The sequence below is a fragment of the Octopus bimaculoides genome, chromosome 4, assembly GCF_046866305.1.
Source record: "Octopus bimaculoides isolate indiv1 chromosome 4, ASM4686630v1, whole genome shotgun sequence".
Lineage (NCBI taxonomy): Eukaryota > Metazoa > Mollusca > Cephalopoda > Octopoda > Octopodidae > Octopus > Octopus bimaculoides.
Window position 1 is genome coordinate 53713816 of NC_142931.1, and position 26242 is coordinate 53740057.

The following is a 26242-nucleotide window of genomic DNA, read 5'->3' on the forward strand; positions in this document are numbered from 1 at the left end:
CCGATGGCGCATTGTGTTGTTGAGCAAGACACTGCATTTCTCTTTATTCCAGTCCATTCAGCTGACAAAACTGAGTTGTACTTGTATTTCAAAGGACCAGCCTTGTTGCATTCTGTGTCATACTGAATCTCTCTGAGAATTACATGCTAAGGGTATGCTAGTCTGTGGAGTGCTCAGCCACTTGCACATTAATTTCACAAGCAGGTTGTTTTGTTGATCAGATCAACTGGAACCCTCATCATTGTAATCAATGGAGCACCAATCTTTCATGCTAGAGCTTGCAGTGAATAAATACTATAGAACCAAGTGCATTGATCTGCCTGGGAGGTGGAAGGGAGGCTATGATACTGCTAAGAAAATGCTGAGGTAAAACACATCAACTTGAACTCATCATATCTATGCACTATATTTGAAACCAAATTGCAGCCACAGCTTTCTGCAGTTAATTGCATTCATATTTGATTCTTCATTTTTATTTTCTCTGTATACAAGTATTTTACAACTTTGCAAAGCTTAACTTTGACTTAAATTCTCTAATATGGGTGTACTTGTCCATGAGCTATACTAATGAGCTACAATGCCTTTTGAAACATGCATCTACATGCATCAGATGATCTTTTATCTTTTGTTTCAGTTGGTAGACTGTGACCATGCTGGGGCACCACTTTGGAGAATCTTTTATTTGAATGAACTGATTCCAGTACTTATTCTATTGGTCACTTTTACTGAACCACTAGGTTACAGCAATGTAAACACACCAGCACTGGTTGTTGTCAAGTGGTGGCAGGGGACACAGACATACATACACACAATCAATATATATATATATATATATATATATATATATATATATATATACACACACACACACACACACACACACACACACACACATATATATATATATTATATATATACATAAACGGGCTTCTTTCAGTTTCCATCTACCAAATTCACTCACAAGGTTTTGGTCAGCTTGAGGCTATAGCATAAAACACTTCCCCGAGGTGCCACACAGTGGGATTGAACCTGAAACAATGTGGTTGGGAAGCAAAAAAAAAAAAATCCTTTACATATAAAATAGGATACTTAACTATTTTTATATGAACAGTAATTACTCGATAAAAAAAAAATTAAAAAATCTGTTAGCTTGCTGTCATACGGAAAATGGTATGTTGATTTAATAATACATTATATTATTTGATTCCTTGGGGATCCTACCACTCTCATACACAATGCTATTTTAGTAATATAGATTACCCACACCAAGAGGCTTAAGTTTCATGACTCCTTCAGCAATCATTAGGAAAAAAGCAATCTAGAGGTATTGTTGTGAAAAAGCATGAAACTTAAAACATTCAGCTCTATGTCTCATTGTTTACTAATTTTTATACCAAAATTATTGCATCTCGTTAAACACAATATGAAGGTCATGATCTAGTTTGGGAAATATTCAGTTACACACAAACACAGATAATAATTTAAGTCCCCATATGGCTTCGGGGCTTTCAAAATTGCATAAAAATTATTGTTTTCTTCTTAACTTGGCATTTCAGGAGTCAAACAAAGAATTCACATTTTTCCCAAAAGTGTATCAGCACACACACACACACACACACACACACACACACACACACACACACACACACACACACACACACACACAACTGCATCAACTAAGAAACACCACCTAACCAGAAAGTGGTTTCTTCTACAATCTACATAAATTACTAAATAGGATATCTACAGCCGATAATGATCTCAAATAACACTCTATTAATTGTGAAATAAAGGATATAAATAGTTCCCAGTTAAGCTAATTAGAAAATAGACTTCATGAAAGAGAAAAATATTGTTTATGAGGGAAGGGAATGGAGAATAAATTATAAATTATTGTAAAGCATATTTCCATCCATTAGAAAAGACCAACTTACTTTCTTCACATCGTTCGATTCTTTAGTTTGGTAGTCATTATCACTTGCAAGTCTATACACATCTGGAAAAAAAAAAGTCAATAACAAAATGATTATCAAAGCAAATATGCAAAGGATGAAGATAAACCTTGCTTAGGTCGATACAAACACAGATGTATAGATATGAGGGAGTAATAAGCTAAAGAACACAAATATTGGGTCATCCCATAAATAATGCGGTTTTTTCAATTGCATGAACTAAAAGTCAGAGGGGGACAGGATAAATTACCTGCATCAACTTGCTACAAAAGCAGGTAGTAATTTTACCTAGTCCTTATTTTTAGTGCAAGTTCTGAAGAGTTACTGACAGTTATTTTTTCAAAATTATAATGGAAGTGATGAAGGAACATATTCAGCATATTTTGCAACAATGCAACAGAAAGTGTAAGGAATATTAATGTAATTTATGGGGATTGGACAATAAGTGTAACTCAGTGTCAATGGTGGTTCCAGAAATTCCAAGCTAGAAACTACAGCCTAGAAGATGAACCTCATCCAGGAAGATCTGTAGAGTTCGACGAGGACGTTCTGTAAACTCTGGTGAAACAAAATCCCATTGCAACTGTTGAGGAACTAGCAGAGAAGCTTGGATTTGGTTATTCAACCATTCAACAGTACCTGTGTGCCATCAGAAAAGTCAGCAAATTGGGTCAATGGGTTCCTCACAAACTTTCCAAGTCTAATCGCGCACAGAGAGTGAATGTGTGCTCTTCTTTGCTGTCACATATCACTAATGAACCTTTTTTTGAACCGAATAGTGACTGGTGACGAGAAATGGGTTCTCTATAAAAATGTCAGTTGCCAAAGACAGTGAGTAGGGAAAGGAGAAACACCGGCACCCCAGACCAATAACTGAAACAAGATATATAACACACACACATATATAAAGGAGATGAACAGTAGAAAATTACCATTTCTAGATATAATGGTAATTAAAAAGAACACCGCCATTACCACAGATATATATTACAAACACACAGACACACACCAATACTTGAACTTTAAATCATGCCATCCACCCCATACAAAACGCAACATACCATACTGCCTAGCCAGGAGAATATGTACTATTGTAGAGGATATAGAGACCAGAAATCAACGCCTGATGGAACTGAAAGAATTTCTGGTAAAGCAAAAATACCCATCATGACTCATAGAAAATGGTATTCAGCGGGCTTCGAAAATACCCATACAACAACTGAGGACACCGCAAAGAAAAGACAAACAGGAAAAGATCATTCCATTTATAGTAACACAAAATCCATGCCACCAGAACATCTTTAATATCGCCAAAGCGAACTTACCGATCCTTGCACAAAGTAAGGAATTGAGAAATATCATTACAGATCAAAATATAATTCTCAGTAAGAGACAACCTAAAAACTTGAAAAAACTATTAACAAAGGCAAGGTTTGACCTCAGCAACAAAAATCAAACATTCACTGTATCCAAATGCAATGATAGCCGATGCGGCACATGCCGATCAATCCATACCGGCCCATATATGAACACAAAAACAGGGAAAATATTCGCCAATGCGAACATGAACTGCAAAAGTAGAAATCTAATCTACTGCATCAAATGCCCTAATTGTGAAGAATTGTACGTTGGCCAGACAGGTAATGCACTATCGGAACGCTCACGGGTACATCGACAACAGATTAAAAACCCAGAAGTCCGCCAAATACCACTGAGTAACCATCTAGCAACATGTGGTCATCAAACTTTTATTATATTTCCATTCCATAAACTTTACAACCGGAATGAAATTGAAAGAAAATGCAAAGAAAAGGACTTTATTAAGAAATTCAAACCCACTCTTAACAAACAATGATTAAATCCATCTTACTTGGGGTTTAAAAATCTTATCCCTGTAACCAAAACACAAAAAATCTCTCAGATATCATCATTTCTATAAATAGATTTGGCATCATTTCTAAGAACAGCCAAACACCTACTGGGGTTTAAAAATCTTATCCCTACAACCCACACAAAACAATAAATTAAAATATCATCATTTCTAAAAATAGATTTGACATCAATTCTAAAAATAGCCAAACACCTACTGCTGCCGTCCAAAGGAATTGGTATAAAAGACAGAAAACCAGCCAACTTATTACAGTCTGTTAAAGTCTGTCATACCGGCCATGACGAAGGGAAATAGCCCTGAAACTCGAGTCGCCTTTATATATTTATATTTATATATTTGATCCTTTATATTGAACACTCATTATTTCATCTACATTCAATACTTTCTTTCATGGTGCCATCCATTTTTATTTTATTTTATTTTATTTTATATTGTATATTGTATATTATATTATATATTGTATATTCCATATTCTATACCCCACATTAGTTCTGCAGGAATATAAATAAAACATAAAAACAGACAGTGTTGGAACTCTTTTAAACAAAATAATATATTCCTCTATACACAATCATACAAAAAACCCCACCTTTTTTGTATTTATTTTTTCTCGCATATATATATATATATATATATATATATATATATATATAGATATCATCATTTAATCTCTTGTTCATGCTGGCATGGGTTGGATGGCTTGACCAGAGCTGGCAAGCTGGGGAAATGCACCTGACTCCAGTCTGATTTGGCATGGTTTCTACAGGTGGATGCCCTTCCTAATGCCAACCACTCCAAGAGTGTAATGGGTAGTTTTATGTGGCACCAGTATGGGTGCTAGTTATGCAACACCAGGTGCTTTTTATGTGTCAGTTTTGTAACAATGGCATTGGCCATGACTATGATTTCACTTAGCTTGACATGTCTTCTCAAGCACAGCATATTGCCAAAGGTCTTGGTCACTAGTCATATTACACACACAAAGCATCCTTCACATTATGGAAATATTGCATTCCTGAAAATCTTGCCATAACATGGAATTTCATAAAGTGAGAGATATTTCCTATTAACTACATTGTTAATGAAAATTAATGGGAAATACTTCCCACTTCATGGAATTCCATATTACAGCAAAATTTTCAAGAATGCAATACTTCTGTAACTTAAGGGATGCCTGTATACTCATGCATTTATTCATTTCATGTCTATTTTCAATGCTAATTCTAGCTTGGTAGGGAGTTAATTGAGGCACTGCTTTACAGCCAGATGACTTCCTCTAGCTAACCCATTTCTGTCTTTCAAGTACAGGATTTCTTATTCCTGTACTTGAGGAATGTCTTTGATGATGCAAAGCTAGCAGACAATTTATTGATAGAGGAAATGCCAAGAATGTCATTACTTGTAGCTCAGCAATTTCCAGAGGAACAAATGTAAACACAGACATACATGAATGAACACACACACATACACACCTCTTTTCAGTTTTTGTCCACCAAATCTAATTTTAAGGCTTTGGTTGGTCTGGAGAGGTGAAAGAGGAAGACATTTGATCCAGGTGCCACACAGATTGAGCCAAAAACCACATGGTTTGGAAATGACTACCATACTTGTTCTTTATACATACACATACATAAATATACCAAATGTGTGTATAAATAAAACATACATCAAAATTCACTAAGATACTCTCTTTTCCTTTTTTAGCAACATAACTTAGACAATATAAATATTTCTGATTTAATTTCTTTTTATTTGAAGAGACAATGAAATTATACATAATTTATGAACTTGGTTCTTGTTATCCCAACTGTTTTCTACTTTATTTTTGGGTGATTGTGAAAGAGAGACAGAATCAATGAATGATGGCACTCCGTTAGTTATGACAACAAGGGTTTCAGTTGATCTGCTCAACAGAACAGCCTGCTCATGAAATTAACATGCATGAGGCCTGGCACACCACATGTGTACCCTTAACATAGTATTCAAGGAGATTCAGTGTGACAGAGTGTGACAAGGCTGACCCTTTGAAATAGAGGTACTACTCATTTTTGTCAGCTGAGTGGCCTGGAGCAATGTGAAATAAAGTGTCTTGCTCAAGGACACAAAAAGCCGCTGGGATTTGAACTCACAACCTTGCAGTCATGAGCCAAATACCCTAATCACTAAGCCATATGCCTTCACCTATAACGAGTGATACAGGAGTATAAAAAAAAAAAAAAAAGAGTGACAACTAGCAATAAATGAAACTTCTAACAACAACTTTTTTACATGTCAAACACAACCACTTATCCAATAGCGTTACAGTTCATCAAATTAAAATCTTATTTTTTGCTGGATTTACTTTGAGGCCTTTCAATTCTAAGTTTTGTTTCAAAATTTGCAATTTCCTCTCTACATCTTTGACAGAGTCAGCTATGAGAACCAGGTTATTAGGAGTTCCTATGAACTATTCTTAGAATTTCTCTGTTTTGGCCTTGAGAGCTATAATAAGCAGATATGGGGCTGATAATCAAGATTTGATGTATACAGCTGGAACAGTAAAATATTTGCTAAACTCTTGACTAACACTCACCTTGCTGACAACCCCTCTTTACACTGCTTGTGTAGCTATCACAAGCCATTTGTCTAAGTTCACCAGTATGAGACTCTGACAGGTTGACAACAAAACAGAGTGGTTTGGTTCTAGCTAAGTATTTCTATAGTTGTCTCACTAAAAAAAAGATGTCTTTTCAAAAATGGTAGGACATATTGGATAACGTAGTTTGAAAAGATGGATGGACATGGTTAGAATCCACTCAATCAGAGCTGACAAAATGTAAACAAATGTTATTACCATACAGTATCACAATTATAATTAATGATTCATTTGATCTGCCCTAGCAATATAAATGAAATTCAAAGACTTCTGGGAAATTGCCATATAAATGAGATCACTGGTTTTAATTTTAAAGTCTAACATGATAACTACCAAGTTGAAATTAGGGATCACTTCATACTGAAGTATATACTCACAAATTCTAGATGGTGATTATAATCAGCTTAAAGTTGACATAATAAAAGGAGGAAGAAAAAAGAGAAAATGAGGTGTATAAATGGAGGAAAACGTTAATGTTCCAGACAAAGTGCTTCATTGGAAAATATTACAGCTTCGTACAAATAAAGGAGGAATGCTTACTGTAAAATAGAAATCTCTAACAATTCACACAAATTACAAAACCACTTATAGATAGGCAGATGAATTGAGGAGAGAGAGAGAAAGAGAAACAAACAGAACTTGAATGTTGTAAACAGATTCTTTATGTAAACTGGAGATGTAAGCATAAATAGGTTTTACTAACAGGTAAACAAAACAGTAGATGATAATATAGGATTATAATATGTAATAATATAGAAAAATAATGTAATAGGCACAGGCATGGCTGTGTGGTAAGAAGCTAGCTTCTTAACCACATGGTTCTGGGCTCAGTCCCACTGTGTGGCACCTTGGGCAAGTGTCTTCCACTACAAACTTGGACTGACCAAAGTTTTGAGAGTGGATTTGGTAGACAAAAACTGAAAGAAGCTCGTTGTGTGTATATATACATGTGTGTGTGTCTCTGTTTGTCACTGATTGACAACTAGTGTTAAAGTGTTTATGTCCTCATAATCTAGTGGTTCAGCAAAAGATACTGATAAAATAAGTACTTGGCTTAAAAAATAAGTTCTGAGGTCAATTTGTTTAACTAAAACCTTTCAAGGTGGTGCTCCAGCATGGCTGCAGTCAAATAACTGAAACAAGTAAAAGGTAATTACTATACAGTATGTTGGAAGACGGTACAGAACCAAACTGTGTCAAAGCTTTATATCCAAAAGAGTAAAATACTTGACTTTCAATTCATCAAAGTTTATATATCTTTATGTATTTGCTTTGCAATATTCCTGATATGAAATCGTGTATTGAAACATATTGTTATATTTCAGGATGGTCCCCTTTTCTTTTTCTTTTGCCAAATAAACATGCACACTATATATTAGTTCTTCACTTCAGTTTTATTATTGTTTTTATTTTTAGTCAATAGACTAAACAGAACAGGAGACATGTGGGATGAAGAGTCACTGAAGAGGTCACAGGATGTGGTAGGAAAGATTTCAGACAAAGCACATTAAAATAAGAACAATAATAAAACTGAAGTGAAGGACAAATATACAGTGTTTGTTTATTTAGCAAAAAAAAAAAAAAAAATTACTATCTCTAAATATAACAAAATTCATATATTTATCAACAACAAAAGAAAATGAAGCCAATTCAGTTGGTCTTATTCAAGAAGGGAGAAGAAAAATTAGTTGTTAGAACTCTATGTGTGTGTGTATGTGTATGTGATTATCATCACATTGACAGAGCCTTAGTAGCAGTTTTTTTTATGTCCTGCAGTTTGGCAGTGCCACTTGCAAAGACAGTTGAATAAAGTACCCTGTTTGAAAACAAGGTTTCATGTCAGAAAGGTTATTCAACCATAGAATACTGTTACAAAATATCTCCTCCAAACTATGGCAGTATGAAAAAAAAAAATGAACATAAAAATGATGATAATGATAACTATATCGACTGAATATGAAACAGTATCTTCACCAAAATATGGACATAAAACAGTTCTCTCTAGTTGTTTTCACCTCATTAACAAAAATGTCTAACATAAATATCAGAGTTTTCAATCAGAATTACTTAACCTTTTAGCATTTAAACCAGCCATATCCAGCCCAAATACCCTACCCGTTTTATGCTTAAACCGGCCAAATCTGGCCTCTCGCCCCTACACTACAATCTTATTCTCAAGATAGACAATCATAATATCAAAATCTTAAAGCCACAAGGTAACGCATGGTTAATTGAAAACAATATGGATAAATAAATAAATATTACATTTGACAGACTAATCTGAATGCTAAAAGGTTAAACCACATTTTCACGGTTGTTTAGCCCCACCCACTGCATGCTCAACACTCTTGATTGAGTAGATCTATAATCAAAAGCATTGCAGTTGTGACTATGCCATTCCTTTTTTTCTGGACAGTGTATCTAAGGCATATTTATGTCTTTACATCCTTCCATTTTTAAGACAGTATAGTGTAACAAGATTAATTTAGCTGCTATTTCTGGCAGGTTAAGCAACTTCAGAGGCCCACTCATTTTGTTTTACAGACTTACATAAACTTGCGTATGTCTTCAAAATTCCATTAACATTTTAAAGCAAAAAAGCTTCCTCAACATTTATTCTTTGATAAAATGGAACTTGTATCTAAAAGTTAAGTATTTTGTGCAAAAATCCAAGGAAATATTTATTCACTAATTAGTAAAGAATTTTAATTATTTCTCAATAATAATTACATTTATAAGCAAAAATATCAAGCAGCGAAATAAGTATCAGATTTTGGAGGGAACAATTTTGACCCAATTAAGAGCTGATAATGATAAAAGCCTTGATAAATTACACTTATACTTATCCAGTGTGATAGCATAGGTTGCCTAAAATATTACAATCACAACAGAAATTTTAATATTTTTATGGTGATTAGAAAACTAAAAAGGAAAACATTTTTCAAAAGTTTCAAATGTCAAAGCAAATAGTAAATACTTTCTGCAGGCATTGCTGTGTGGTAAAAAGCTTACTTCCCAATCACATGGTTTCAGGTTCAGTCCCAATGCATGAAACCTTGGGCAAGTGTCTTCTACTATAGCACTGGATCAACCAAAGCCTTGTGAAAGGATTTGGTTGACAGAAACTGAGAGAAGCCCATTGGATGTGTGCGTGATATCATGTTTGCTCCTCCATATCACTTGACAGTTGATGTTGGTTTGTTTATGTCCCTATAACTTAGCAGTTTAGCAAAAAATGCCCGATAGAATAAGTACCAGGCTTAAAATTAAGTAGTGGAGTTGATTTGTTTGACTAAACCCTTTAAGGCAGTGCCCCAGCATGGCCACAGTCTAATGAATAAAACAAGTAAAAGACAAAAGATACTTAAGAGATATGGTCAACATCTAACACAAAACTTACTAAATCTTCTTATATTGTATAAATTGGACAATGGAAGACAGTAAAAAAAAAAAACCTTGTGAAGGTTTTTTTTACTGTCAAAATTAATCAAAAGAATGGAACACTTAACTTTTCACACACAGATTATACTATCAATGATATACCAAAGTCTATTCAGCTGACTTTATAAAAAGAGAGAAATAAACATGGATTTCTGATACACAGAAGAAAACTTATTTCTAATACACAAACACACACACACCTAATATTTTCTTTCTCATGAATATAGGAAAGATGATGTATGTTCAATAAATAAATAAAGAGGTAATAGATGGGTCACAGAAATAATTCATATCCTGAAATAATTTCCCATTTCCTGCGTTACTTTTTCTCCTGTAAAGTATTTGATGCATACCTAAGTATGTGACATACTTTGACAGGATTTTAAATTTGGTCAATAGTTGTATGAAATTTATTCAATTTTTGACAACAGGCAATGTCAAAACTGAAATACTGATCTATAATTGTTTTAGATGAATATCTGATACAAAATGTCTATATTTGAAAATTTTAAAATATAGCTTAATCTGAGATCTCAGTTATATTTCAAGAAAGATGATTAGAATATTTTATATGATTTAAAGTTTTTTTTTTAACATAACACTACAATGGCTCTATTATCAAAGCTCATTACAAAGCTCAATGCAGATGAAATGATGATGAATTTAGGTACTAATTAAATAATACTGTAGCTAACATAAATTGAACTAGATCGTGTTTCAGTTAGTGTGAAAAGGAAGGATAATAACCATGGTACAGTATCTTCAGAATATTCTGAACTTGAGTAGGAATAACCAGGTACAGTCAATGCAGAGCATGCTTGGCTATCATCTATCATCTGTTCCCAAACATGAAAAAACACTTGGCTAGGAATCAATATTGCAGTGACAATGATGTCATATCTGCTATTGATGACTTCTTTTGATCAACAGGATGTAAATTTCTTCACCAATGGGATACAAGCACTACAACACCGATGGAAGAAGTGTGTGGATCACAAGGGGGTCTATGTTGAAAGATAAACCTCATTTGGTCACATTCCCGGAGAGTATCTCGGTCAGCCTATAAACTTTTCAGCTGACCCTCATAAAGCAGACACTGAAGCATGATGCAGTCCTTGCACACATTAGATCCTGTCACACATTAGATCCTGTCAAAACATCCAACCCATGGCAGCATGGAATATGGATAAATGATGATGGTGATAATGATGATGATTGGAACCAGGATATAGTACTATGAAAGAAAGACTGGATGGTGAAATTCATTAGTGAATGTGACAGAAGTATTTTTAACCCTTTCATCACCACATTTTAAATGTTAATACTCTGCTCATGTGTTCCAGCTTTGAAAATATTCAAGAATATAAAGAGATAAATGGTTATATTAAGTTGGTGTTTTGGAGTAAAACTTGAGAAAAGGTTCTTACATAAAATTATGAATTGTTTTGATTCAACTATAAATACCTTTAGATTAGAGGGTTTTGCATCAAAAGGGGTAGGAGAAGATGATGTAGATCAGCAAGTTCAAAAACACAGAATGATAAAAGAATGGAAGAGAGAGAATAGTATTGACTTATGGATTAATTGTAGTGCAATATTCCTAGATGTTTATTAATCAAGTGGATTTCATTTTTTTAAAACAGATTCAGGCTGTTTATATGCATAGTGAGAAAATTGTGTTGATTATATGAGAAATATACACTTGTTTGTGAAAAGAGTACTTAAAATGCATATGTTCAAATGAATATCTGCCAGTCTCAAAGTCCAACTTCAGGCTTTTATAACAATTTTGGTTACATAAAATTTGGTTGTTTTTCATCTTGTGGAGAAAGGTAACCTATTTAACGCTAGAGCTATGATAAAATGCATCCAATATTCTCTGTAAAATGGTTGACAAACAAGCAGAGACAATATAGAGTCAGTCTTTAGCTTTATCTTGTCAAGGACATGGTACTTTCTCTAGAGCTGTTACCATGATAAAATGCCTTCAACACAATTGGTACTAGGAAGGGTACCCAGCCATAAATCATGTCAAAACAGCATATATGAACAAGATGTGGCCTGCAAGCTTGTTTTGAAAGATTCTGAATCGCAACTGACCTAGATAACAATGACTTGTCCAGCCCTATATCAGCATAGAAAGTGAATGTTTGATAATGATGAAATTTGTTTCTCTGAATAAGAAATTATCAAAAGTTGTGAGTGTTTTATTAAGGTGTGTGTGATAGTTTTAGTTGGAAATATTTTCTAGCACAGGGGTTTCAGTATTCGATGTTACTGTAAGTTTTGTCATATTGAATTTTGGAACAAGTGAAGAAGGTAAGTAAATATAGTAGTGCAAATAACAGAAACTTCAGCTGCATTCACCACGTTTGGTGAATCAAGCTACAACACATTCAGAAAGTAGTTGAATCAACAAGAGGCCTGAGGTGAAGCTAAAGAAGATAATCTCCGTTAAACACAATCGTGACTTATGCAGGAACTCTTAATAGGTGGACACCACAAACAGGCTGATCTTAACAACATTAGCTGCAAAACTGCTTTTGAGAATGTTAACAATTTGGTTGTAGTCTAGGTAAGTGCTTTATAATTTCATGAGAGATGAATAGCTGTTATGAGAAAGGGTATGAAAATACAGACTTTTGAAATAATATTTAAAGATTAAATACGGTTAGAGTTATTAAATAAGAAAACTAATTGTATACTCTGGGTAAATAGTCTACTAAGTATTAAGTGAATAAGAAAGTAAAGAAGAATAAAACTAGCTTTTCTTCAAATAAAAATGTTAAATAAGAAATTCAAAACTTTGCTGTCGCAATACCACTTTATTTTACTGGGCATAGAAAATTAGATGAAATAACACATCAACCCAGCCTGTATTTTCCTACCCAAATATGGACATGTAATTAAAACAAAATATATACTGCCTTAACCTCAACTAAACATCCTATTACTACAATCCATAGGTTATCATATAAAAACAACATTAAATGAAATTAAATGCTGCTTAAATAATTATGATGTTAATGTTATCATATCTGATGCATAACATTATTATAACAATTTGAGATGTAAAGAATGCAAGAGGAAGCTTCAAGCTGGATGTCTTTCCCAACATTCAAATAATGCATGCCTTTCTTCTGAGCTAAAGCAGAAAATATTACATGAACATAGCTGATAACAATATTATAGAAACTGACTATCTACAATCAAAAATATTAGGCTACACAAGCACATATACACAGATCAGTTTGATGTTTTTATAGGCAGGTTTCTTTCTTTTCTTCTAATACTTATTCAGGTAGTCATCTGACATTAATATGTCTCCTAATGACCATCTAAATCAGTCGTGGGCAAACTAACCCACAGGACTTTTTGTATGGCACACCAATGGAAAATTACCTTGAAATTTTTAGTAGTGTGCCCCACTTGATAAGCCATGTCTCATGTGACCTGCTTCTCAAAAAAGGTTACTCATGCTTGATCTAAATTACTGATTTCTAAACCTTTTTCAGCCCATTACTCCTTTAGCTTTAATTCTTATTCCTAATTTCTTCCTCTGACCCTAAATTGCTTCACAAGAAAAGTGCATCATAAAACACAAGAAACAATAAACAAAACAACACATCAGGAATCGTTCTTTTACCCTGTGGCCATACTGAGGCACTGCTTTGCAGGATTTGGTCAAAGAAATTCACCCAAGTACTTATCTTTTTAAGCTTGGTACTTTCTTATTGGCTTAAACAAACCAATACAGGTTGCCAAATGTTGGAAGTGGAGGGTGAGGGACAAACAAAAACAAACACACATATACATATATGATGGGCTGTCACACACTTTCCATCTACCAAATTCCATCACAAGGCATTGGTTGGCTCAGGGATATAGCAGAAAACATTTGGTCAAGGTGCTATGCAGTGGGACTGAACCTAAAACCACATGGCTGCAAAGTGAGTTGCCTAACCTCACAGCCATGCCTGTACATATAAAATGTCCTTTAACCATTTGGAAACAGCTCCACATAGGCAATCCCTGATCGAAATGCCACATTGACAATATCTCAGATAATACTAATAGAAAAGTAACAGCTGGCCAACAGATAGAACATTGGTCTACTTAAGCAAAAACGTCAATAGTGTATCTAGGCTAAGGCATGACTCACTACTTAAGAGTAGATATAGATAAATACAAAGTGAAGTTTCCTGGAGCATAGTACAATCAACAAATGGTTTTTGTTAGCTTGTTCTACAGTATTGATTTTAGTTAGCTTCCTCAAATAGATAAAGTTTGCACAGCATTTGAAATTCCTCAAGTGCTCAGTTATTTGCTGATGGACATCCCAAATGTATCCCAATTTTTGAAAGAGTCCCAAAGGACCTATTTTCTGGTGACATAAGATGGGATTTGGACATGGAATGCACAGATGAAAAGCTTGCATAACCAATTTTGAAACTGAGAGAACCAACTGGAAACCTAGGGGTAGAGGTAAATAGGTAGGTCATGCCCTTGCTTGATGGAGTTGGAGTCAATCAAGGTTAGTGGTCCTAGAGACATCATGCATAGAGCTGATCAGGTCCACCAGTGCTCTCCATCGCTAGCAGTTCCATGCCAGTCCCTTTGCATCCTTCAAGGTGACGTCAAGCCTCGGGAGATCTCCCTCATTCACATCCAGCCATCTGGTGCAGGACCTGCAACAAGGCCTCTTACAGCCTACAGTTGCTGCATCAAATGAGAGTAAAACTCTGGTAGGATGATCTAGTGGGGGACAGAGGACATGTCTATACCAGTGCATGTGATGGATAGCTATGAGGTAGGAGGCTGTGCACACAATTTTTTGTTGGAAACCTGATGGTACCATCTGATGTTCTCAATAGTTCTCAGGGCTCTGCTATTGAAGCCATCAATTTTCTTTGCCAGGGTCTTCAAGAGGGACCATATTTTTGCTCCATAGAGGAGAATGGAGAGGACTGAGGCATTGTAAATGTGGAGCTTCATCTTCCAGGAGATAGAGCAGTGGTGCCAGAGGGGCTTCCATAGGAAGTACATGAACCCAGTGGTCAGACCACATCTGCAATTGACCAAATGAAATTGGTTGGATAATATCCATAGTCTCAATCACACGAGAAAGTGTAATGATGGTTGCTTCTGATAGGGCCCTATGGAGAAGATGTCTGAAGAATCTACTTCTCACAACCCTCCTAGGAATAGTGGGTGGTGAGGGTGGCTGGAATGTACAGAGTTGAAGCAGATACTGTAAGGCATCCCATTCAATGTCTTAACAATTCCATAAATTTTTACACTTGACTGGTATTTCATCAGCCTGAAAGGCTGGAATACAAAGTTAACCACAGTGGGATTTGAACCCAAAGAGAATTGGACTGGAATAAACATACAAGGTATTCTATTCAATGCTTTGACAACTACCAATTCACCACCCAACAGATAGTCGATAAAGCATCAAGAATACACAGTAGTATTGTTTTAAATTAAGTGTGGCTGCAAGGCATCGGTGTGTGGTAAGAAGCTTGCTTCCCAACCACATGGTTCTGGGTTCAGTCCCACTGCGTGGAACCTTGGGCAACTGTCTTCTACTATAGCCTCAGGCCGACCAAAGCCTTATGAGAGGATTTGGTAGACAGAAACTGAAAGAAGCCTGTTGTGTGTGTGTGTGTGTGTGTGTGTGTGTCTTTGTTTGTCTCCCTATCATTGCTTGACAACTGGTGTTGGTGTGTTTTGTGTCCCTGTAACTTAACAGGCTGGTAAAAGAGACCAATAGAATAAGTACTAGACTTCAAAAATAAGTCCTGGGATTGATCTGTCCGACTAAAGTTCTTCAAGGTGGTGCTACAACATGGCCACAGTCAAATGACTGAGACAAGTAAAAGAATAAAAGAATATAAATGAGAACCAATATAAGTATCTGGTAAGAGTTGAACTAATGCCTCCTAGTTGGTACTTTAACCATTAGTCTGCTTTTACATTATTAGAACTCTCAAGTCACTTGAAATTGTCTGCATACATACTAACTTCAAAAAACAAAAATATTATTCTTCATTTGACCTTTCCTGCTAACCCCCTAATATAAATGTGAAATTAGTAGGTCTTGTGTTTTAGCACTGAGTCAACCTTAATTGAGTAGATCTATGACCAAAGGCATTCAAATTGTGACAGTCCCAACTTTTGTGACAAAGGAATACAGAAGCAAATCCAATGGATGGAAGGATTGTGATTAAAGTAAAAACATATGTTTGATAGAATCTCTACAAATAATAACCCTGAGTAATGTATATTTACATGACTTTCACCTACTTCCAAGCAAGGTATAATTTCCACATTGTGAGAGATGTTTTTCCCAGTTCCTGATTAAAAACAGCTACTGTTCATTTTTATTCCATCCTACTACAAGTTAATAACAGCCTCCTACTTTTACATTATTTAAACCATATGGGAGGTGAAAATGGCAAAGAAAGTTGAATATTTCTTTTTTTAATGGTATTAATCAGAAGAGAAAAGACAGCATCCATGACCCTTTTCAGGGCTTCTGTGACTGGGGAATGAATATAGGATGTTAGTTATTGGAGCACTGCAGCCTTCAAAACTTCCATGCTTCCTGAGATTCGCCAACACTACACTTGATTTTCTCCCCTCCATACACACGCAAGCATGTATCTGACTCATACACTGTTCTCTTTTCAAACATTTGTACAATACTGCATATGCTTTATGTGCACTTTTGACAAGTTGTAGTGCACCTGAGCACTGTATACAATAATTTTATTATTATATTATCATTATCCTCAAAGGGGAGGCTTGGTCCAAAGCTTGCAACAAGGTGGATTCTAATAAAAGCACCCAAAGTTCATGCAGCAACAGGTTGAGCCTATCACTGTCAGTGACCAAACTATTAACAAGACTGGTTAACCCAAGACTATGCTAGAAGACACTTCTTCCATAACCACTCAGCCATGTCTGCATTCATATACAGAGATCTTTACTTCAATGCTTCAACATTTTCGTTTTCACTAAAGATAACTTTATTGTTGGCAAAATAAATCTTAGTAAGATGTTAAAGTTTAGACTATTAGCAACACAATCACCTTATAAGAACATTGGCTCTGAATCCAAGAAAGAGATCATTAGTTTAGCTACATATTGTATTCAATCCTCATACATAGTTAATAAGTGTTGTTTCTATGCAACACTAGTGTTTAGGGTATTGGTTAGCCTTTATTGGCCTTGATCTTAATTAACAACCAGATACACCACCTATTTTCCTAATTAACCATCTCCAGATGCTAGTACACTTGGCAATTCAATCTAATATATTTTAGAGACATTGTAGCTCCAGCTGGAAACTGTAACAAATCCACACACTCAGTTTGCTAAGAACTTAAAACAGTAACAGGAGATCACCACTAAAAGAGCCTCTATAAGGTGACTTCAACTTGTTGGAAATAGCAACCAAATCACTCTCAAATTACATCTCATCCTCTTAAAAAAAGAAGGATATGTTGAATAAGGTAGTCCCGGATATACAATGTCTGAGAGATGTTCAGCGTGAAGAAGACTGGAACAACTGCTCATAGGTGTGCTTACAGAGAAATGACCTGGGGCTAATGCTACTTTTACATGGAATGAGAATCTTAGTTGAACCACAGTGACTCTTACATGGATTCCACCTGCAATGGCATGGTCACCCAAAGTCTATTTTCTTCAGTAAATACAACACTCAAGTCATAGGAGTTGATCTTGTTGACAAAGCTAAACAATAACAAAATCAAGTCCAGCCTTCACACAACACTTAAGAATCAAGGACTGTGAAAAAAGTTCCATAAACTTTTAACATTCAGATTACTGTCAAATGTATCACATTGTTTTGAATTAATCATGCAATATCTTGTAGCTTCAAGATTTTGATGATGTGATTGTATATTTCTAGAATGACATTATTAGTTAGACAAAAGAGGCCAGATCTACTGGATTTCAACATAAAATGGGCAGAATATTTGGGTCAGATATGGTTACTTTAAATGCTTAAGGGTTAAACATTAGTTGATATATATAATGCAATTAAAAATCCCATCTCTGAGCTTGATACCCTACAAGTTTAAAAATTCAATTTCAATACTTGATCACTTCACACATATAGCAATTTTTTTTTATAAAGGCATGAATATCACAAACTTCTATTTTCACTTTCTGGTAATCATTATCTAAAAAAAAATCATTTGTTCTATTTAAATTTTTGAATTATAAACGTTATTACCAACAGAAATCTATTAATTCTTTTGTTACCATATTTTTTATTGAGAAGCACTACCTTTGTTTCAATTAATTTTAAAAATAATGAATGCAAAATAATTTTGTCATTATTAAGCTGGTGTTTGGAACAAATTAACATAAAATTCTGATGGAAGATTTAATTTAGATCACTTTTAAAACAAGCTGACATCATAAAACCACAGGCAGTCTCAGGCAGGTTGATATCAAAAGGGGTAATACCAGTGACAAACACTGCTACTTTTCACAACAAATGATGCCAGTGTATGTCAGTGTGACAATATCAGTCTGCCAATGCTATGTAAAACAGTAATATTTACAAACCTATGAAGCTTCAGAACATTTAGACTTATTCATTTTTAAGTCAAATTCTCAATTTTGTTTGCAAATTTCAATCTTACTTTGCAGTTCTTCAAATGATCAAAATAAAAATTTTTTTTTTAAAATTATCACACATTTATTTGCAAACCTTGCAGCCCATGAGATCACACAATGAGCTGAGGTAGAATCTGAACAACTGCCAGACCTGATAAAATTAGCAACCTAATTCTCCATCAAAACCCCTTATCAAAGAAAAAATGTACCAGAAAATTCAAACGTAAATACAGAAAAAAAAAAAACAAAAAAAAAAAAGAAAACTGAGTTGGTCATACCGATTTACTGGATGAGATGCCAAACTAGAACACTGATTCAATGATTTAGTGACATATTTATAAATTTAACGGTATTAAAGTGTTCTGCTCTAGTTATAATATCTTCAAAAAGCTTAATAAACACTGAGACACAAGTATTTCATTTGTCAAATCATTACTTTCTCTTGACTACACATACTGTATTTAGTGATACTATAAATAGGTGGCTTCTAAGTGGTTGCTCAACATACCAGATATAGCAGTCAAATCTATCTGAAAGCACAACCTACTGTTTTAAAGAAACAGACATTGTTATCCCAGATACACCATCTGAAGAACAAAAAGGACACAATGATGACAACTGGAATGCCTTTTGATCATACGAATATTTGCTAGGGATGACCTTAGACTAAACAGCAATAACTTTGAAGAAAGGAGACAATGAATGAGTCTCTATATGACATGCTAGAAATAGCAAATCTCATTCAAATCACATTGATATATTCTTTTATTTTGTTATTCTTTTGTTTCAGTCATTTGACTGTGGCCATTTTGGAACATCACCTTGAAGGGTTTTTAGTCAAATGAATTGACCCCAGGAATTATTTTTTTAAGCCTAGTGCTTATTCTACCGGTCTCTTTTGCTGAACTGCTAAGCTACAGGGACATAAACACACCAACACTGGTTGTCAAGTGATGATGGGAGGACAAACACAGATACAAATACACACGATGGGCATCTTTCAGTTTCCACCTACCAAATCCACTCACAAGGCTTTGGTCAGCCTGAGGCTATTGTAGAAGACAATTGCCCAAGGTGCCATGCAGTAGGACTGAACCCAGAACCATGTGGTTGGGAAGTTAGCTTCTTACCACACAGCCATGCCTATAAAAAAAAAGGAATTATAAAACGGTACGGTTAAAGCTGGACCATAGGTTTGCTCAATCAGAGTTGACCAGTGGCTAAACATGAACAATCCTGGAGAGATGAAAGGCAAAATCAGCTTGGCAGGATTTAAACTTGTAACTACACAGTATTCAGCTCAGCTCTTTGCAGTCTCAGCCAACTGCTCTTTCATAAGCTTAGAACTTTTTAACCAATGAATCATAGTAATCAGTCGGCTATTAGAAAACTTAAAGACCCTAGAATCAATGTTGCTGAACAAAGTTCAATCAAAATGTGAGATGAGTTTTCTCATGAATCTCTTAACGAAAACCTCACCAAAGAAGGGGTACCTCCAACACAATTCTTTAGCAGGTTAAACTATGTGTTTATAGACATAATAGGATAGCATTGTCTTTCAAATTATTGATTTTTCCCATTTCTCTTCAGATTACATCATCAGATGAGTTGTTTTTCAGGTATTACATCTAAGACTATGTTATCTAATGGGGTTTTTTACCGAGACTTGGAAGAGTACAATTTTGAGGGAAATTTGACTGCTACTTCATGCAGATCAAGCAACTTCACAGACACTCACCACTCATTACGGCTTTTTTTTTTTAATTATACATATATTATATGCTTTTATACACAGTTAATTGCTGCTCTTTAGCTCCAGGCATCCCTGATTAAAGAGACTGCATTATCTGATGTGTCCCCCTTTTAAGACACTAAGTTATAGTTTCAGGAAGATTTGGTAGCTATTTCTAGCTGGTCAAGTGATTACAAAGAGGTTACATCACTGACTCGTATTCAAAGTTGCTTTTAGTGTAATCAATTCCAGATAGCAGACTGTATTACAAAGATCTTCTAAATATAGTTTTAAAAAGGTGTACATCATAATGCTAATTTCAATATACCTTTACACATGTCAGAGCCAAACACCAAATCAAGTTTCTTTGAACAAACTTATGATCAAAATTGTTTCAACTGAGAATTGTTTAATTTTTTTTTTAGACAGTTTATACCAAACTACATTGTCTAATGTATACTTCAAGTTTTTTAAGTCAGTATGGTGTGATTCAAAGGAGATTTAGTTACTATTTCTAGCTGGTTGAAAAACCACATCCAAGCTTCTTTGGCTCGTATAATGCTTGTTAGAATGTATGTGAAAATGGACAATTAATGACATGAAAATTGCCCCCACTGATCAAGCTATTTATTCCACCTGCAGAACAGGTTATTAATTAGCTGTCCATCTTCTGCAATAAAAGCTGTAAGCAAAAATATTCAGCTTGTTGTCATGGAATCTCAGAATAAAAATTAACCAAACAGTTTGAAGCTACATAATAGCTGTCAACTGTTGCTATGAAAACACTTTAAAACGGTTGGTGATGATTGTTCAGCCCAAGGTAAGACCTCAACCAATTTAATGATCAAAGGAATTGCAGCTGTGACCATCCTTTTTTTTTTCTCTATTTTTTTCTTCTTTTTTTCAGTTAGTGTAGCAGGGACTATATTATCCAGTGTGTCCTTTCCTTTTCTAAGATTTTGAAGGCAATTTGACTGCTATTTCTAGCAATTTGAGCAATCTCACTGAAACTGCTTCATTGGTGGTTGTTATGTTAGTGTGGCTTATGACAGAGGTGATGATGCTGGTAATGGAAAATATGTTCTTGGCACTCCATCGCGGGTTCCAGTTGATCCAATCAACAGAACAGCCTGCTTGTGAAATTAACGTGCAAGTGGCTGAGCACTCCACAGATACGTGTACCCTTAACGTAGTTCTCAGGGATATTCAGCATCACACAGTGTGACAAGGCTGACCCTTTGAATTACAGGCACAACAGAAACAGGAAGTAAGAGTGAGAGAAAGTTGTGTTGAAAGAGAACAGCAGGGTTCGCCACCATCCCCTGCCGGAGCCTCGTGGAGCTTTAGGTGTTTTCACTCAATAAACACTCACAACGCCCGGTCTAGGAATCGAAACCGTGAGTCCGCTGCCCTAACCACTGGGCCATTGCGCCTCCACAATGGAAAATAAAGAAGCAAGAAAAGAGAAACACTGTAGTTAAATGCAAAATGAACCAAGAATGTAATCTCTCAAACGTTTAGGAAAAACTTGTTAAAGTGTTGTAGTTAGTGTATAAACTTTAATGAGAGTGCATGATTAAGAATTGAGTGAAATATTTCACAAATCAGGCAATAACTCAAAAAATATAAACGAGAGTCGGAATCATTAAAGCACTGAATAAAATGTTTTATGGTATTTAGTAACAGCCCTTAATGTTCTGGGTTCAAAATCTGTGTAAGACAAGTTTACCTTTCATCCTTCCTGGCTCAAAGTACTAGTCAAGTACTGGGGTAGATTTGATCAACCATTTCTAAAGTTAAAAACTAACGCATTTAATGGGACTATGAGAGGGGGTTAAGATTACACCTAGAAAGTTCCCCCACAAGGCACAAATCTGGGCAAATTCGTTTGTGGAAAACCAGCAGTCATGTATGCATACTAGTCTTCCCTCTCCACACCACTAATGTTGTCCAAGTGAAAGGCAAAAGTGGACACAGTTTCGCACCAGTAACATCACAAATCATTACTACAGCTGAGTAAACTGGACCAATGTGAAATAAAGTACCTTGTTCAAGAACACAACAGCCTGATCCTGGAATTGAACTCACAACCTCCTGATTGTAAGTCCAGTGCTCTAACCACTGAGTCATACACTTCACTAATGTATTTAACTTAATTATATGGTGAAAAGAAAACACTAACCAATCACTAATACTTTTTCCATTTTCTGGCAAGTGCAGGAGACTCCTTCGGACACATTTTGGTCTTACATGGTTAATAAATAAACTATCAGCCTAATGCAGTGGAATCATTGTGTTCAGAGTTCAAATCCCACAGTAGAATACTGAGGTGGTAGACTTAATCTGTCATCTAAGGCAGTCATAAGTAAACTGCAGCCCACAGAACTTTCTGAATGGCACGCCAATGAAAATTGGCCTTGGTATATTTTTTTTGTTTGTAGTGAGGCCAGTAATGTTGAGCTATGTCTCATACATGCCTACTTCTAGAAAAAGGTTGTCCATGCCTGACCTAGAGTGACACCACCACTTGACACCTTGGGTGCCTGGAAGAGAGTCCACTGTGTTGCAAGCATTCAGGCCAGGTGTCTGGTTTAATGATACCTTTCTTCTTCCTACCAGTTTCAGAAAACCTAAAGCAGTGTTTCCCACTCTATTTTAACCCAGGCCCCATAATATCTTTCCAGAAAAGTGTATGCCCCATTGGTTGTTGGGAAAACACATAGGTGTAACATGTTTGCTGTCAAAAAAGATTTTCACAATTCAACTAAAATACTTTAGAACTGACAGATTAACTCAGAGTGAACATGGTCAAGAATTTATTGATATTAGAAGAAAGCATAACTATAAGAAAGCAAAGAAGTAAAACTGAAATTTCATTGAAATTCTAACAAAGCCAATTTTATCAAAGATTGTGACTTTATAACAATTTCACTGGAGATGAATAATAGAAAACATTAGATGAGATGCTTTATTGAATCTGGTTTAGTGTCCATTTAACCTGACAGACTGACATAGTCTTCCACCCCTCTAGAACCAATGAAATAAATACCAGTAAATCCTAAAGTTGATTCAGTTGTAACCTTTGTATGTAGATGGCAAAATGTATACAAGAGCCAATTGAATTAGTATAAATTTAATTAGGCACAAAAGCAATTGTACAATAACATAACTGACCTTGTACCTAGTTAAAAGAAATCAGTATGACTCCCACTAAGATTTAATATGAATTCCATTACACAAGTGAAGTACAAAAGTTAAATAAAATACTTTATTCTGTTTGCATTAGTCTATTAAGGTTAAAAGTGGATATCAATCTGACTTGGTAATAGACAGGTTGATGAATTGTAAAGTCACTACTTTTTAAAGAAACCTTTGAATGGTTGTCAACTTTACTAATAATGACATCACTTAACCATAATTTGCAGAAATTAGATATTAAAAAAATATATTACTTTTTCTTTTCTTAAAGGAATAGTTTGACAATCATGCCACTAAATGAATACTGAACCAGTAAATCATCTCATCCAACATTCTTCTTGTTTTAGTCATCTTCAGGAAAATGGTTATAAATCACAAACTTTGATTAAAGTGGTTTTGTAAGAATTTTAATGAAACAAAATTTGTTTGATTCACAGTTTCAAACAAATTTAATTATTTGACATGAAAGTATTAAGATGAACATTTCAAAGTAAGAAAAATTCTTTGCAATAAAATTACAGAGTTATTTCACTGAGAAGTGATACTACAAAGTGCTGCTACAACGGAGTTAATTATGATGTTAAACATACATACTTTGAAGTATATTTTCACAGAAAAAACTTACCCAGCTACTTTAGGTTATATTAGAACAAGTATATAAATTTGATTCGCAATCACATGATTTCCAGTTCCATCCCAATCATGTGACACCTTGGCAAGTCTCTTCTGCTGGCCTTGAGTTGACCAATGCCTTATGAGTGAAATTAGTATGAAAACCTGTTGTATATGTATGTGTATGCTTGCATGTGTATTAGTATATGAATGCCTTTGATTGTGACATTGTCTCCTGTAAAACATACAGCAGCAGTTCAATATGTGAAGACTGGAGTAGAGTATCTTATATATGCATGTACAATGATACTTTTAACACAGTACACTTGGGTGTAAGGAGATCTCTCACAGTGGAAATAGTGTCATCAGAAGACTCTTGTCATAGACAACACACATTTCAATACTTTGTGCTATGAATGACACCATCAGTTCATGCATGCATGTGTTTTTGAAGAGTTACACATCATCAGCCACAAATACCAAACAGCTTCTCACAGCTCCATTGTTCTCATGAAAAATAAGGTCTGATATGAGAAAGGGACTTGACCATAGAATACTATCTCAAGAACTCTCCTTCAGCAAATGACAACATGAGAAAGTGGATGTAAATGATGATGATGTCTAGTCTTTTTCATACAGCACTACCTTCACTCTTTCAGATAGAGAGATTGTTAAGTAACCTGCTGTGACTCTTTTAATTGTACCAGTTTACATTTGTCAGTATACTGGAGATAAGAACAGTGGTGATAGAATTTCCATGTTTCTATCATGTGTAGTATCTGGCTAAGTGAGGTTTTTGCGAAGTTGTTTAGAATGAACAAATATCACAACTTTGTTCATTGAACTTGATTTGAATAAAAGTTTTCAAATCTGGTTCTCATTTATGTAGCTTTCTGAAAGGCACTCTTCATAAGAAAAATGAAAAGGAAATGCAAATATCTCCTAAGCCTTTTTTGTTGTCTAGCACTTATCTCCAGTTTCTCGTCATAAAGTGGATGAGATAAATTTTCTGGAAAGTACAATCAGTTTACTTAGCCAACATTTCTAAACAAACTGGAAACTGCTGGGTAAAGTAAAATGCATAAAATTAGGTGCAATGATCAAATATCTGTAGTGGAGTTGCACTCAGTACTTAGGCTAGTAATTCAATATAACAGTCACTCAACTGCCTCAGGCACCAGTGCTAGTCTATCAAGATTTTAATTCAGCACTAATCATCATCATTTTAACCCTTTTGTTACTGTATTAATTTTGAGATTCTTCATGTTTCTTTCAATTACTTTAAATATAACAAAGAATTTAGTAAAATAACTTAGTTGTCATTAAGCTAATGTTAGGAACATAAGATTTTAATTCAAAACTTATGAAAACAAGACATTTGTACTCAGAGCCAGAGCCGGTTTCAGCCGGGTTGGTAATGAAAGGGTTAATGTCTATTTTTCTGTGCTTGCATGGGTCAAACTGTGTTTATTCAGGCAGATTTTTATAACCAAATGGCCTTCCTGTTGCCAACCCTTAACTGTTTCCAAGCAAGGTAATATTTCCCCATGGTCAGAAAATGTTTTTGCAGAGTACTGGAAATGAATGACATTCATTTTACAATATCATGTGATATCAAAGCAAGGTGACAGACAGACACACACACATGCATGCATGATGGGCTTCTTTTTAGCTTACATCTAAAAAATCCATCCACAAGACTTTGGTTAGCCTGGAGCTAAAGATTCTTGCCCAAGGTGTCAAACAATAGGACTGAACCCAAAACCATGTGGTTGAGAAGCAAACTTTACCACACAGCCATACTTATAATAATGGATTGCACCTCACCCTTAGCACCAGATTACATTAAGTTGCATTTCTCTCTTGTGATACCAGCAAGCAGTCAGGTACATTGAGATGCCCATTGGAAGTTAATTATCTTTATCAGGGCCCCAATACAGTATTACAAATACAACACAGTATCAGTGGCAGGATATAAACCCTCGAAATTTGAAGCTGACAGGATGACAGTTTAACGAGTCAGCCAACTGCAACACTCATCAATATCATAAAAACTACTAATTGGTTCTATGTGAAAGCCAAACAGTAGAAATGCTTATCAAAATCTAAATTGAATAATATCCTGT

The 26242-nt window shown here is 35.0% G+C and overlaps 1 protein-coding gene across 16 annotated transcripts in view; it reads right to left on the bottom strand.

The window, feature by feature from the left end:
- Positions 1–26242, bottom strand: part of LOC106871829 (prominin-1-A) — a 173933-nt gene that overhangs the window by 65335 nt on the left and 82356 nt on the right. For all 16 annotated transcript variants that reach the window (XM_089350770.1, XM_089350772.1, XM_089350766.1 and 13 more), the window contains exon 3: positions 1935–1996. In XM_089350770.1, the coding sequence (XP_089206896.1) occupies positions 1935–1996 (62 nt within the window). The remainder of the gene's footprint in view (positions 1–1934; positions 1997–26242) is intronic.